The following is a 15,477-nucleotide window of genomic DNA, read 5'->3' on the forward strand; positions in this document are numbered from 1 at the left end:
CAAAAAATGTAACAGAAAAACAAGAATATCTAAAGACTTTGTAATTTTTCCTCAAACCATTATTAATGCTGACAAGAAAATGACCCCAACTTCATATTAACTTCATTAAATTCTTGCTTTCAGTTTAGGTAAGAGAGGAATATAATAAAGCATGGTATTTCCATCTAGTGAATGTTAAAAATAAACACCTCCTGTCCCTTGCTGCTGTCAGGCCTGGGAGGTAGGACAGAGACTATGCTAGAAAAAATAAAGGAGGGCGTAGGGGATGAGCGCTTTGCTTCTTATGGAAGGCAGAAAGGGTGGCCATCCTCCAGGATGTTCACACACACACACACACAACAAACACACACACACACACACACTTTTTTGATGTGTATTTCAATATAACTGGTTTCCTACATAATTCTATGCATGTTATTTAATACATTTAAAAAAATAATTCTGAGAAGTGGTCCATCGGCTTCACCAGACTGTCAAAGGGGTCCACAATACAACAAAAGGTTAAGAATCCTGCCTTACAGGGGCAAGTAGAGTGATCTCACCAAATAAGAAGTCATTAAAGATGAGACAGAATAAATACAGGAATACATACTAATATACTAATGGAAGCAAACCTAAATCTATGTAGCATGTTTTAATATGCTAAATGCAATATAACATAAAGATGTTTTAAAAAAATTCCTTTACTGACAATTCTATATGTGTATGTAATTATATATGTATACACACACACACACACACACACACACACACACACACACACACACACACATCTTATCATTTACCATGCTCTTTCCTGAGGATCACTCAGCACATCATACGCTGCCTGGATTAATTTGAATTGTTCAGCTGCTTCTGCTGCATTATCCAAATTTTTATCTGTAAAAGAAACCCATCAAAATGTAGACATCTGAAACACAGAAGCTCAAATCAATTTAAGAAACATTAATTAAGCATCTACTAGGTGGAAGGCAAAGCACCAAATGCTGGCTTGGGCTTCTAAAGTACTTTTTCTCCTTCTACAAATATCAGAAAAATCAACACAATCTAAGTGACTAGCTAAAGAATAACCATGGTCCACATTTATTTTAAGAATCTCTATCCATGGACAGAGCTCTAGCCTTGGAGTCAGGAGAATCTGAGTTCAAATCCAGCCTCAGACACATAACACTTATTAGCTGTGTGACCCTGGGCAAGTCACTTAACCCCACTGCCTAACCAAAAAAAAAAAAAAAAAGAATCTCTATCCATGTAAGGAGATTCAAAAGATTCATTATGACTCAGTACGGTGCAGCCTGCCCCACCTAGCATTAACCTAATGAAGAAGTCACTTTATACACATTTTCACTTGTTTCAGAAGACCTGTGATTTTGTTAGTCTGATGCTGCCTCCATCCATGCTGACCACAAGTGCTCTGCACTGTAATAGACAAGCTTCATGAACTGTTGTGGCTAAACTTCTCTGTCCACACTTAATTAGGTCCTTCCCTAAATAATAAACTCACCATCTGTCACTCGGACCAGATTCAAATCCTTTGCTGACTAGAAAAACCTGTTAAAATTTGCCCCCACGTTGGCATAGCCTTCAAAGACTACAACTCATATTTATCAAGCCAAAGGGTTAACTAGAAGTCTGAGAACTTGATTTTTTAATATTCTAATAATTGTATATTAATAAAATTGGTTTCCTTTGTAACTCTATGATTTTAATTTTATGCTTTTAAAAGCATTATTTGGGGCAGCTAGGTGGTACAATGGATAGAGCACCGGCCCTGGAGTCAGGAGAACCCGAGTTCAAATGCGACCTCAGACACATAACACTTACCAGCTGTGTGACCCTGGGCAAGTCACTTAACCCCACTGCCTAGCCAAAAATAAATAAATAAATAAAGGCATTATTCTATGAAAGGGTCTGTAGGCTTCACTAGACTGCCAAAGGGCTCCGTGACACACAAAAAAGTTAAGGAGCCTTGGCCTAGCCCTTAAACAAATTACATTCCTAACAACAACCTGTGTGGCAGCTAGCCCAAGTAGCAGTATCGTCATCTTATAGCTGAGAAAACAGAGGCTCAAAAGGATAAAGCCACTTATCCAAAGTTTCAGAGTCATGAATCAAAACCAGAATTCATGACTCCAAGTCCATTATTATTTTGACTATACTTTGCCTGGTTCACCTCCCTGCCACAATTTAATATTGTGTTATATCTTGAGCATAATTTTTACAAAGGTCCAAAAAAATAACTATTCAGGTACACTTTAAAAGGATGCTTTATTCAATGTTAAATCATACTGTACATTGCCCACATTACCTGTAATTTTCCTCTCCAAAGGAATTTACAAAAATAAATCTTAATGCTCAGAGGTAGTCAGCTCTCATTCACTACATTTCCCTAATCACAGAAAACAATAAAAACTTTTTGCCTCCTTTAAAGAAAAATATTCTAAATCTATATAAGGGATTCTAAAAGTACTGGTGACACTGAAACATGATGTCTTGTTCTATGTCAGAAGAAACTATTACAAGTCTTACAGTGCTGGTATCAGCTGCCCCTCTCCCCACCCGCTGCCTCCCAATGTACAGCTCGCTGCCTCTTAGATCCCACCACAGAGGTTCAGAGTGCAAATGTAAGCCTGCTCAAAACCAAATCACAATATTTCAAGTATTGTAATTTGCACTGACCCTTTATAATAAAATATTTTCTAGATCTAAAGAGACCTGCCAACATCTTAGTGCTAAACCCTTGCAGACTTCTGCCAAATCCCTGATCTCTGCAAAAGCAGGATCCAAGCTTCACCTTCCTTAATTTCACTAAGTATCTGGTTATCAATTTTGAATTTTGCAAGAAAATTATGTATATTAACCTCTGACCTGGCAATCTTACTATTAGCTATACAACCCAAGGAAGTCAAAGATAGAAATAATGCTCTAGCAAAATATTGAAAGCACCATTTTGTGGTAGCAAAGAACCAGAACCAAAATGGAATCCAGTAAAGGGAGGGAAGAAGAGAATATGCATTTATTTAGCACCTGGTACTAAGACCAGACTAAGAACTTTTTTTTAAAATAAATATTGCACTTAATCCTCATGACAACTCTAGAAGGTAGGTGCTATTATCATCCTCATTTGACGGTTGATTGAAACTAAAGCAAAAGGAAGTGAAGTGCCTAGGTCACATTCCTATTTAGTGTCCAAGGCAACTGGCCTTAAGCTGGGATCTTTCTAACTCTAGGCCCAGCACTCCATCCAGTGAGTCAAAGTTGCAAAGAGGGAATGGTTAAAAAAACAAAACAGCACATGGAATGTAAAGGAATATTATTGTGCACTAAGAAATGATAAATGTTCAAAGAAATATGAGAAGGTTTGTATGAACTGAACCACAGAGATATAAGCAGAACCAAAAGAGTGACGTATACGATGGCTACAACAATATAAGAGAAAATAAATGGACACTAGCTAATCAAACAGGCTCCTCCCTCAGAAGACACAGTCAGAGAATTACTAGGACAGAACAGAGTATACCCTGTCAGATGTGATCATTGTACTAGATGTTTTTGCTTAATTGTTTTCATTTTTCACAAGGGAGAGATCAATCTGGAGGATGGAGGTTGAAATGACTGCAATGTAATGACAAAAGGCATCAACATTAAATAAACACAACTAACTTCAAACTTCTATTACATGAAAAACTGGAAATCTGGTTAAACCACTTGGTGTGTGTGATTTTATAATATGGGAGTAGGCATAAAGGGTAACTTTTTTTAGCAAGGGAAAAAAATAATACTCAGCTTGGAAGACATTGGATCTAGGGCATAGCTGGAGACACCACCTCAAATTTCCTGTGTCCTAAGGCTTGGACAATGCTGGCCCAAGTTGGGGGTTGGAGGAATCTGAGTGGAAATACCTGCTATGGTATAAAGCAGGTCTGGCCACCCCTAGTCTGAAGACCTTCTGGGAGGCTAAGAATCTTCCAGAGGCCACAAAAGAGACTCATAGCATCCAGCACAGCCACCAAACTACCTTGGCCTTCCTATAGAGTGGAACTCCTCCCAATCTAGAAACCAGCAACATATCTTAGTATAAACTGGGAAGCATGTATATCTAAGCATTCAGTCAGGAACATTTTCCACAAAGATGGATTTTTCATTTGCACTGGCTGTGACTTTACTGCTTACTTTATAAGTCAATTCTACCTTACATAAGTCACTTGACCCCTCTGGCACTGTTTTCCCGTAACAGTTGATCCCTACGTCATAGTATTATTTGGTAGATTCAAACAGATAATGAACATAAAGCATTCTGTAAATCATAAACGACTATATAAGTGCATTGCATCATGATGATGATGATTATCTACTTACGGCGGTTACACAGAGAGGCAACAGTAAGACCTTTATGACACCTACTTCCAAATTCAAAAATCTTGGAGGCAGTATAGAATTTCAGATAGCCAGCTACAGAATCAGGAAGACTTGGTTTTAGTCTCACCTCTGAAACATATAGGACCATGGCAAATCATAGCCTCTCAACAAGCCACGTAATTCCCTAAGATTATAAATTTCAGAGAAATTGTAGATCTGAACTGGTGAAAGGAGTCCCCACCAGTCCAAGAATGTCCTATACCAATAAAACCTATTAAAAAAATCTTGAGTTACAATTCAAGGGACCTTAGAGTTCCACTACTCCAAACTCACAGTCAACAAAGGAACTAAATCTATGACATATTTAACATGTGATCATCAAACACCCTATCTGTGGAGCTGTGAATTGGTTCAACCATTCTGGGAAACAATTTGGAAATTACACCCTAAAAAACACTAACCTAGACACACCTTTTGACCCAGCAATATTATTATAAGGCACAAATACCATGGAAATCAAAGATGGCAGAAAAGGGTCCATATGCCCAAGATTATTTATAGAAGCACTTTTTGTAGTAGCAAAGAACTGGAAACAAAACAGTTGGCCATCAATTGGGGAATGGGTGAACAAACTGCAGTATATAAATGCAATGTGACTGATTCAGAGAGACATAGGAAGACTTGTATGAACTGAAGCACAGTGAAATGAATAGGACCAGTATAACCATTCATGCAATGACAATAATATGAAGAAAAATAACTTTAAAAGACCTACAATCTCTAATCAAAGCAACAAACAAAAATTACTTCAAAAGACCGACAATGAACCACACCTGCCACCTCTTGATGGAGATATGTACTCTCATATATGGTGTATGTACTGATTTGTTTTGCTGGATTCTACATATTTGTTAGAAGGATGAACTTCTACTCTTGGAGGTGGGATAAGGGCAGTAAGTTTAGTGTGAACTGATAAGGCAGACACACAAAAAAAGAAAATGCATAAATAAAACTTATTATAAATAAATGCCCAGGAAACAAAAATGTTCAGAAGGGGACACAGAATAATTTTATTACTTCTCTGTTACACGTTATATTATATGCTATATTACATTATTTTATATATATACTTCTTAAAAAACAAACTATACATTAGTGTTTCACACTTTCTTTTCCAAGCCTCTTGTGTATGTTGATAAGTTTGTTTGTTGACGATTAAGTTCACAATAAAAACAAAAATGTTTAACCATGATCATCCAGCCTCTACATAATAGACCCACCCTTCTCACAATAGCAGATTTTATTGCTGGTCAGCTATTTTAGCAATTAAGGATAAAAGAAACACTGGTTTTGAGTTAGAAGTGACTAGTTACTCCCTCATTTTACAAGTAAGGAAAATAAAACTCACAGAGGCTAATTTACTTGCTCAAGGTTACAATGGCAGTAAGAGGAAGAGCTAGGACACTACTTTTGTCCCTTCCAACTCCAAATCCAGCAGTCTTTCCGTGACATCCTTCTATTTGTGTTATTAGCATTCAAATGACACTACTGGCTCATACAGAGTTTCTCATCCATTCTGAACTTGTATAACTGATTTTTTTAACCTAAATTTAGGACCACACTCATTGCTGTTAAATTGCAGTCTGTTGATTTCAACCTCACATTTCTATTCACTGACATCATATTGGATATTGATTCTGTCATTCAGTGAATTAGTTATTGCTAATAGCTTTATGTGATCCACAAATTTGGTAAATACTACCTATGTATTCATCTACACCATTAATTAAAACACTGAACAGGGCAAAGCTAAGGAAACCCTTTTTCAAATTAATAGAAACTTCCATTTTGGATATCAAAGGATGCAAAGATATCATCCAAGATTGAAACTTCCAATATTTCATGTAAGATAATAAAGAACAATTATTACTAACTCCATATATAAGTAAAGTTTAAATGACAAAGTTGAAAATTGGGTAAAGCCAGCAATGAATTTTAGAAAAAAGCTGGCTCTTGATGATTTGTATATGTAGCTATTGATTTGTTTGCTTTAGGAATTTTTATTGTTGTTGGGGAGAGGGAATGGACCAAAGCCAAAGCTGGAAAACCCCTCAAATGTAAAATCTTAAAATCAAGTTTAACCTCTTACTAATGCTTCATTTTCAAATTAACACTTCAATTTGCTACATTTGGTTTTACATTACATTTCATTAAATTATATTTTGATACAGAATAATCCTGTTTAGAATAACTATACACAACTAGTTATGAAACAAGTGAATCTAGATACTAAAATATGTACCACTGGCCTAACCCAAAAAAAAAATTACTGATGAACTTACAAAATCATGCTGCAAAGCTGGAGATTATTCCCTTTAAAAGATATCCCTGATTCATAAATTTTCCATCCTGAAAGACTGCTGCTATTACCAGATTTTGTTAATCACTCAAACTATAGAAAATTGATCCAGGTATGTCTTATTCATCTTTCTATCTCCCCATACCAAGCATATAGGAGCTCAATAAACATGACTAATCAATTAATGATAATAATAAAATATCTTAATTATATCAAAGGAGTTGATGTTCATCCATTATATGATTTTATAAATGCAAAGTTTGCAGATGACTGAGGTGGGGTCTAAAATCCCATACAAAACCCACAAAGACGCCATGTTCTTTAGACATTTTGCTTCAAAACTTTACCATTGATTATGTCCTCAAAACCTTATTAGTTTGAAGAAAGCCACGTCTCAACTGAAAAATTGGTGAGCACACCTAGTTAAAGATTTACTTCACTATATATAGGGAGAGAAACGGGTTAAGTTGGAGATAGGATTATACCTCCACGTGGCTAAAATTAAAGGCATCCTGCATCTTGGAAGTAGGGGGCCCTAAGAGACAAAAGAGCAGATTTTTGGAAGTCGTACTCCGAAAAGGAAGTTCCAGCGCACGGTTCTCGGCAAAGACCATCTCAGATTTAGAGGCCACAGACGAGGAGCCTGGGCACTGAGGATGCGCTGCCCAACCTGCCCAGGGTCAGCCTCCCAGCTAGGGTCAGAGATGGGATCCCAAGGCCAGCAGCTCTATCGCTGCCTGACAAGCAGGGGGGAGCCATCAACTGCAGGCTACCCGAGAGGGGTGGCAAGCCTGCACTTGCACAAATAAATGTGTTCGGGCCGATGATCTCAGGCTGCCCAACCCCTCCCGGACCCCACTTCTTCCCTTCTCTGACTACAGCAGCAAGAAATACTACTCCTATTACATAAATGATATGTTATGCATGTGGCTTTAAAGTTTTTTTTGGGGGGGCTGCCTTCTCCCCATAGAGAAGCCAGGAGGGGCAGAGTGACTTGGAGGAGGCGGAGAAGGGAGGCAGGGGGTGGTCTGGAGGTGACCCCCGCAGCATGAGGGGGGCGGGGAGATGGAGAGAAGAGGGGGCTGTTCCCACCTGGAAGTGCAGGGTATCAAGTTACTCGGGGGATAAGATGGGGATGGGGAGCATTCAGGAAAGCGAGAAACCTGTCGCAGGGGGTGGAGGGAGCCACAGACTGCTTGGGCAGGAGGGAGGAGGACTCGTCTAGACAGTGGGGGACGGGGGGGAAGCGCTCGCTGGGGATGGAGCGGGATGGGGCAATGACCCCCGGCCGGGAGAGGCGGTTGGTCGGGTCGGGGTCGGGCCCCGGGGCCGGTAGTTACCCGGGTGCCATTTCAAGGCCAGCCTCCGATAGGCCTTCTTCAGCTCCTCCTCGCTGGCGTCGCGCCGCACCCCCAGCGCCTCATAGTGACACTTCATGCCGGGGCCGGTGGCCCGGCGGGAGGCTGCGTCCTCCTCCTCCTCCGGCCACGGGAAGAGCGGCAGCGGCGGCGGCAGCTATCGGAGACGGAGTGAAGCCGGGGTTGGAGCTGGAGTCGGAGCCGGCGGCGGCACCACATGGGGAGGAGGCGGGGCCTGTCCCGGAAGGAGCCCAGAGGCCCGGTCTGTCCGGAGCTGGGGCACTAGACCGGCCCAAGAGAAGGGGGGCGGGGCCCGAGATGAAGAGGCGGGGCCTAGGCGCAAGGGCGGGGCCGGTGGAGCTGGGGGGAGAGTAGCCGGAAGTGGGCGGGGCAAAGCCAAGAGAAAGTAGCTCGGCTTAAGGGGCGAGGTCTAGAAGGGAGGTGGGGAGCCCTGATGGAAGGGGGCGGGCCGGAAGCTGGGGAGGGGGCAGGGCCTAGCCAAGACGGGGCGGAGCAGAGCCTGGAGGAGCGGCGCACAGAGCCCGAGACACGACTAGACAGGAGGGGCGGAGCCTAGACAAGAGGGGGCGGGATAAAGACTTCAGAGCTAGGTGCGGGCGGAGCACCACCGGAGTGGCGGGGGAGGATCTGGTAGACTTGCATCCACACCCCGGGGATTTAAAAAAAAGGAATAGAAAAAGACAATCCCTGCTCTCAGGGAACAATTATAAAGGGAGACAACACTGAAAGTTTCAGCTGTGTCAGATGGAAAGGTCCCATGATCTTTAGGTTCAAGTCATCAAGCATTTATTAAGCACCTGCTACGTGACAGGTACTGTGCGAAGTGCTGAGGATGCAAAGAAAGGGGGGAAACAACAACAATAATCCCTGCTTTTAAGGAGCTCACAGTCTAAAAGGGGAGGCAACATGAAAACGATATATAAACAAGATAGATAACGGATAACTTGGGGGGGGCGTCTCAGAGGGAAGGCACTAAGATAGAGGACTGCAAAAGGCTTCATGTAGAATGGGAGATTTCAGCTGAAACTTGAAGGAAGCCAGGAGGCAGCGATGAGGAGGATTCAGCAGCAAAGCAGATGGCAATGCATCTTCTTTAATGTCATTTACAATGATAAAAATTGTATCAGTTTTTGAGGCTGAATCATTTGATGGTGCCAAGGATTTTGATGGTGAGAACTTTCTTTTCTGTCTTCAGTAGCTGTGCCTAGAGCTCCCGAAGAAGCAGGTGCCAGGCTACAGCTTACCAGAGCTGCTTCCGGAGCTGATGACTTCAAAGGAGCACTGAAAGTGGGGCTATTGGTCTGGTAGTGGGGGTGTGCTGCTGCTCCCCAGGCCCTTAGAGTGACCTGCCAGTTGGCACTTGATGGTGGCAACAAGAAACAGCCAGGCCCCTCCTCCACAGTGATTGCTCCCCTCAGTGATGGAAGACATGAGTTCAAATCCACTCTCAGACTTTCTAGCAGTTACCCTGGGAAAGTCACTTAACCTCATTCTGTTTTCCAAACTGTAAAATGGGGATAATAATAGCACCTACCTCAGAGTTGTTGTGAAGTTCAAATGAGATAATATTTGTAAAGCACCTAGCACATAGTAGGAGTTTAATAAATGCTTGTCCCCTTTCCTTTTTGCCCTCTGTAGAGCCTGGGCTGGAAGCAGAGCTAGTGATCTGGAGGGGGAAGAAGAGGGGTGCTGCTATTCCCAAGACTCTTGGGTTCAGTCATACACTATCAAAGTATGTGGGAAGGTGGAGGTGCCAGGTTTAATTTGCCTGGCATATGCTGCCAAAGAAATCTCTGGGTGGTGGTGGGAAGACAGTACTAGGAAGATTAGAATAAGCCTCCCTTTTAGAAGATGACACTTGAGCTGAGCCTTGAAGAAATCTAAGGATTCTGTAAAGTAGAGGTAAGGAGGGAGTACATTCCAGGTAAGAATTGTGCCTAAAAACATCCCATTATCTGTTCAGAATTAACATTTACCTTTAGGTCCAAGGCAATGATAATTTGAGGGCAGAAAGATTACTGATGCTTCCTCACTGAGTTCTGGATCAGTGTGCACCCACAGAAAACAGTTCCAGCAGACAGGGAGATGTGATGACCAGGATCCCTGGAGAGAAAGCTGACAAGCCTCGCTCCAAGCTGTTCAAGAACAGTGAAAAAACTCATTGCTATAGAACTGACCAGACAAGGCAAATGCTGTTCAAAAATCCCTGGCCATACCCAAGAGTGAGTAGGGTAGGTGGAAAAGAATCTCATGTTTAGAGTAACAGTCAAATTAAGGTTTATAGACAGTCTAAAAATTGTGTGATTCTTAACATCCACTGTCTATATCTCTATCACTCTGGCACCATTACTGCAAAAAAACAGAAGAGGATACTACTGAACTGAGGCCATTTTGTATTTTACTTTGCCTGATGCATTGCCATAGCCAAAAAAACATCATCACCAAATGGTTAGCTTAGAAGTGATGAAGAAATATATTAATAAAACCCATAGATGTTGGTCTAGTATTTTCAAAGCACCAGGAAGGTATGGGCCTGAAAAATATTAAAGCAACATAAAGGAAATTTAAGCCCATTTTAATTATGTAAAATAGCCAAATATACTTTTGCCACTCACATGATTTCATATTTACATAAGGAGATTAAAAAGGGATGTTCTTCAGTCAATTTGATTAGCATATTTCTTCCCATGTAACATGAATGTGCCCATTGGCATCTTTTTAAAAGGACAAAGAAAACTCCTGATTAGTGTTCTGTGACTGGGGCTGCCTCCAAGATAATTGGTTATCTGGGACTCTTAGGAGGAGAGAGTGGTCGCAAGAAGCCACCCCTTTATGCCAGACTTTAGAAAAGAGCCAGTAAACCACTCCCATCCTTTGTCCTTTTCCATTTTTCATTTTTTTAGGCAGTTGGGGTTAAGTGACTTGCCCAGGGTCACACAGCTAGTAAGTGTCAAGTGGTTTGGTCTGAGGCTGGATTTGAACTCAGGTCCTCCTGACTTCAGGGCCAGTGCTCTATCTACTACGCCACCTAGCTGCCGCTTATAAGCAGCATTTTCAAAAATCTTACATAGAACAAGACAGATAGATAGAATTTGAGGGGTTTTTTTTGGTTTTTTGGTTGCTTTTTGTTTCTTTTTTGCCAGGCGGTGGGGTTAAGTAACTTGCCCAGGGTCACACAGCTAGTGAGTGTTATGTGTCTGAGGCCACATTGAACACAGATCCTCCTGATTCCAGGGCCGGTCCTCTATCCACTGTGCCACCTAGCTGCCCCTTCCATTTTTCTATATTGTGTCTTTTGGTTTCTTTGGGTTTTTTTTTGGGGGGGGGACCTGCAGAGTGGGGTGAGAGCAGGTAGATTTTTTTTTCCATTCCCCCATACCAAGAACAGTTAATGGTGAATTGGGGCAGAAGCAGATACATGTTTGCCCAGTCAGCCTGAGCATAGAGTTCCTTCGTGTGGATGTTCCCAGAGTAAGACAGGGCAGTAACTGGAAAGGTATGTGAATCAATGTGAATGCTTTATGTATTTTCTGTGAGTCATTTCCTCCAGTATTTTCTGTGAAATAAATGCTTTTCTCTCTCATTAAGCATTTGTTACCTTGAGTGCTTGTGCGGAAGCTGAGGACTATTTTCCATGTTTGTGGAAATCTAGGTATTAGCATATTTGGAGATTTCCCAGGGGAAAAAAAAACCCTAGAAAGAAACAAACCAAGAATTGACCATTTGGGTCAGTTCCCGCATTCTGGGCTCACATGGACTGAGTCTGATTTGAATTGATTGGTCAAAAGGAACTGAAATTGTGCTATCAATGGGACAACCCCTTCAAATTCCATACACAGTTCCTCCCAAATTCATAGTGTCCCTCTGGTTTAGATTCCTCCCAAAAGGTGAACACACTTTGAAGGTGGTGAACAGGAAACCTCTTTCCCACTGGAAACTTCAATGTCCGAATAATCTCAGAGAAAATGGCAACGTCTTGGATCTCTCACTTATTAATGCCACTGCTCAAAGCCAGGTCCCTAACTTCCCTAACTATTCTTGGGGTTGGGGAAGGGAGAAATTTACTCACCCCAAATCACCACAACCTTTACTCCAAAAAGCACGAGGAAAAAATTAAGGGGGGAAAAAAAGGCAAGAGATAAGAATAGCTTTCTGACTTTCTTTTTACAGGAACCACAAAGAGGTGGTTCCTGACCAAAGCTTACTCTTCTGAGTTTCAGATATCCAGTCATTAGAGGGATACTACTAGTAATTGGAGATTAATCAGAGTTGTCTTTTTCTTTTTTAACAAGGTGCCAATGGGCATGACCTATGAGAGGGAGGAATGCTCAGGAAATTGATTAGGGAACTCCTGGGACCAATTTCCTTTACATTTAAGGATAAAAATATCACCATCAAAATAGGAAATTCTATCTCACATCAAAGAATAGTTGAGTAATTCTAATATTGTATAGTTTGAATTTCTGATAGCTGCTATATAAAATTTAATCTCAAAGGTATAGTATTAGATTGCTAAAATTAAGTTTTGTGAAAATATCTGTTCAACGGGATTTCCCATTCAAAAAAGCATGCTGTATATTTCTTATATTTATTCATTCTTTTTCTTTATTCTGACATTTATTTTTCTCCTACATATCATTTTTGACTACTCTCCCCTTCTGGATACCCTCTTCTCTCTGAGTTTTGTTACTGTTGGTTCTTCAATTTGCTGGACTACTCTTTCTGTCCATTTCCTGGATTTTTATCTATGTCACGTGTACTAACTATGGGTTGTCCCCAAAGCTTTGTCCAGGGCCCTCCTCTCTTTTTGCTCTACACTATCTCACTCCATGATCTCATTGGCTTCTATCAGTTCAATAAACATCTATGCAGATGATTTTCAGGTCTATTTATCCAACCCTGGACTCTCTTCTAATCTCCAGTCTCATATCACCATGGACATTTCTAACTCGCTGTCCTGTAGCTTCTCAAAATGTCCAAAACAGAAGTCTGTTTTTCCCAAACCTTTTCTTCTGCTTCCCTATTATTGGGGGTCCCCCACTCTTCTAAGCACCCAAGTTCATGTTTGTGTTACCTTCTAATTGTGCTCACCCCACATGCCCAATCCATGGCCAAGTCTTCTAATTTCTTTCTCTACATATCTCTTATATGTCCCCTTCTTTCCACTAACACAGCCACCACCCTAGTTCAGACCTTCACCACATCTGTCCAAGTTTACTGGATTAGCCATCCAACGGGCAACCCAGCCTCAGTTCTCTTCCCACCCTAAACTACTTTCTACAAAGCTGCCAATTTGACTCTCCTCAAGTGTAGGTCTAACCATGGTATCCCCACTATTCAAACTCCCATCACTCCTGATTACCTCCAAGATAAAATTTAGAGTTCTTTATTTGGCATTTAAAGCTCTTCACAACCTGCCCCCTGCCTACCTTTCGAATCTTACAGGAGGTAGCGCCAAGATGGCAGAATAACAGGAAGCAGTACAGCAAGCTCCCCCACCCCCATACTCCTCCAAACAGATTTAGGAAACACACTAGACTAAACCCTGATGGGGAAATCCAGTACAAAATCACAGTGAGTCACCCTTCTAGCCCCGAGATTCCACCAGAAAATGGAAACAGATAAGTCTGTGGATACTTGGGATGAGGTCTGGTCAAGAATGGTCGTGCAGTGCACTCCAGCACAGGAAGAGCTGTGCAACAGGCTAAGAGGAGGTTCCAGATCCACACAGTGGTCGCTGCAGAGGGCATGACCAGGCCCCAGCTGGCAACTCTGCTGTTCACTACCCAATTCCAAGTCTCAGATCCAGGGCTTAGAGGTGGAGTTCTGGGGTACAGAGCGGTCACAGATTGTAGCCTTAGAGGAGGAAGTTCAGAAGCTTCTCTCCTCTGACACTCCCACCACCCTCTTACAAGCCTCAACTCATGCTTGGACTTTGTAATAGTCTGCAATGGATGGGGGGGAGCTGGGAGAGAGGTTCCTGCCTGCCTCATCTCTTCCCTCTCCAATCTATTCTCCATTCAGCCACCAGTGTTTTTCCTAAAGCATGGATCCAACTATGTCACCCCCCTATTCAACAAACTCCAATGGCTTCCTATCACTTCCAGGATCAAATACAAAATCATCGTTGGGCATTCAAAGCCCCTCATAACCCAGCTCTCTCCCCCCATTTCCAGTCTTCTCAGATCTTACTCCCTGCCACATACTCTTAGAAAGCAACACTGGCCTCCTGGCTGTTCCACAAACAAGATTTTTCTCTCTCTTGGCTCCAAGCATTTTCTCTTATGTCCCCCATGACTGGAATGCTCTCCATGCTCATGTCTGCCTCTTGGCTTCAAGTCCCTATTAAAACCTCATTTTCTACAAAAAGCTTTCCCAACCTTACTGAATTCTAGCTCCTTCCCTACTTTTCCTGCGTATACCAGTAGTTTGTACACGATTGCTTGCTTTCTCCCCCATTAGATTGTGAGCATGAACTGTCTTTTACCTCTTTTTATATCCCCAGCACTTAGCATGGTGACTAAGCTCAAGAGAACAGGGTCTCAGTCCCAGTTTCTAGCCCAATCTGAAGTCTGCAGAGTAACAACCAGAACGTAAATTCAGAACAAAGTAGAGACAGCATTTTGGTGGCACAGAACCAGTAGCACCTTCTAGCTAGCTGACAGTGGCTGAGTCTAGTTGAGTCTACTGTTGCTCAGACTCAGACAAGATCAAGAATTGGCAGAGCTCAGAGCAGAAGGAGAATTATCAAATTTTCCCCTTATCAGACCACTTTGGAAGCACTGAAAACACTGGTACTCAGACTATCCTTGACATCATGGGATAACACAACATTCAATACCCCAAGAACGCAGCAAGAGGACCAGCCCAGATCTTCTCTACAGAAGTGCACAGAGCCTGGTTCTAACATCAAATCTTACATCAAGAAGTAAAGCTATAAGACCGATCAAACAAAAAAAAGGAATCCCACAATAAAAATCTGTTATAGTGACAAGGATGCTCAAGGCACAAACTCCCCCCAAAAGTGACTTTTTTTTTTGTGAGACAATTGGGGTTAAGTGATTTGCCCAGAGTCACACAGCTAGTGAGTGTTATGTGTCTGAACTCAGGTCCTCCTGACTCCAGGGCTGGTGCTCTCTTCACTGTGCCACCTAGCTGCCCCCAAAAGTGACTTTCAAACATTTGAGGCAAAGCCTCAAAGGAAAAGACCATGGGGAATAAAACCTGCTAGAATTCCTGAAAAGATGAAGAATTTTTTTTTAAGAGCTGAACAACAGATACAGTGACAAGGCAGCCAAACAACTTTAAAACCATCAGGAACACATCAGAATAACGATCAACCACAATTCTACAGGAGAAATAAGACACGCTACCTATCTG

At 41.9% G+C, this 15,477-nt stretch overlaps 1 protein-coding gene across 1 annotated transcript in view; it reads right to left on the reverse strand.

Annotated features, from left to right (window-relative positions):
* The window catches only part of DNAJC21 (DnaJ heat shock protein family (Hsp40) member C21), a 31,033-nt gene extending 22,624 nt beyond the window's left edge, over nucleotides 1-8,409 (reverse strand). The window contains exons 1-2 of the mRNA XM_020995611.2: nucleotides 8,059-8,409; nucleotides 786-879 (exon numbers count right to left, since the gene is read on the reverse strand). Of these exons, the coding sequence (XP_020851270.1) occupies nucleotides 786-879; nucleotides 8,059-8,155 (191 nt within the window). The 5' untranslated portion in view covers nucleotides 8,156-8,409. The remainder of the gene's footprint in view (nucleotides 1-785; nucleotides 880-8,058) is intronic.
* Nucleotides 8,410-15,477: the final 7,068 nt, after the last annotated feature.

This window comes from Phascolarctos cinereus, unplaced genomic scaffold (genome assembly GCF_003287225.1).
Source record: "Phascolarctos cinereus isolate Bilbo 61053 unplaced genomic scaffold, phaCin_HiC Scaffold_4;HRSCAF=312, whole genome shotgun sequence".
NCBI lineage: Eukaryota > Metazoa > Chordata > Mammalia > Diprotodontia > Phascolarctidae > Phascolarctos > Phascolarctos cinereus.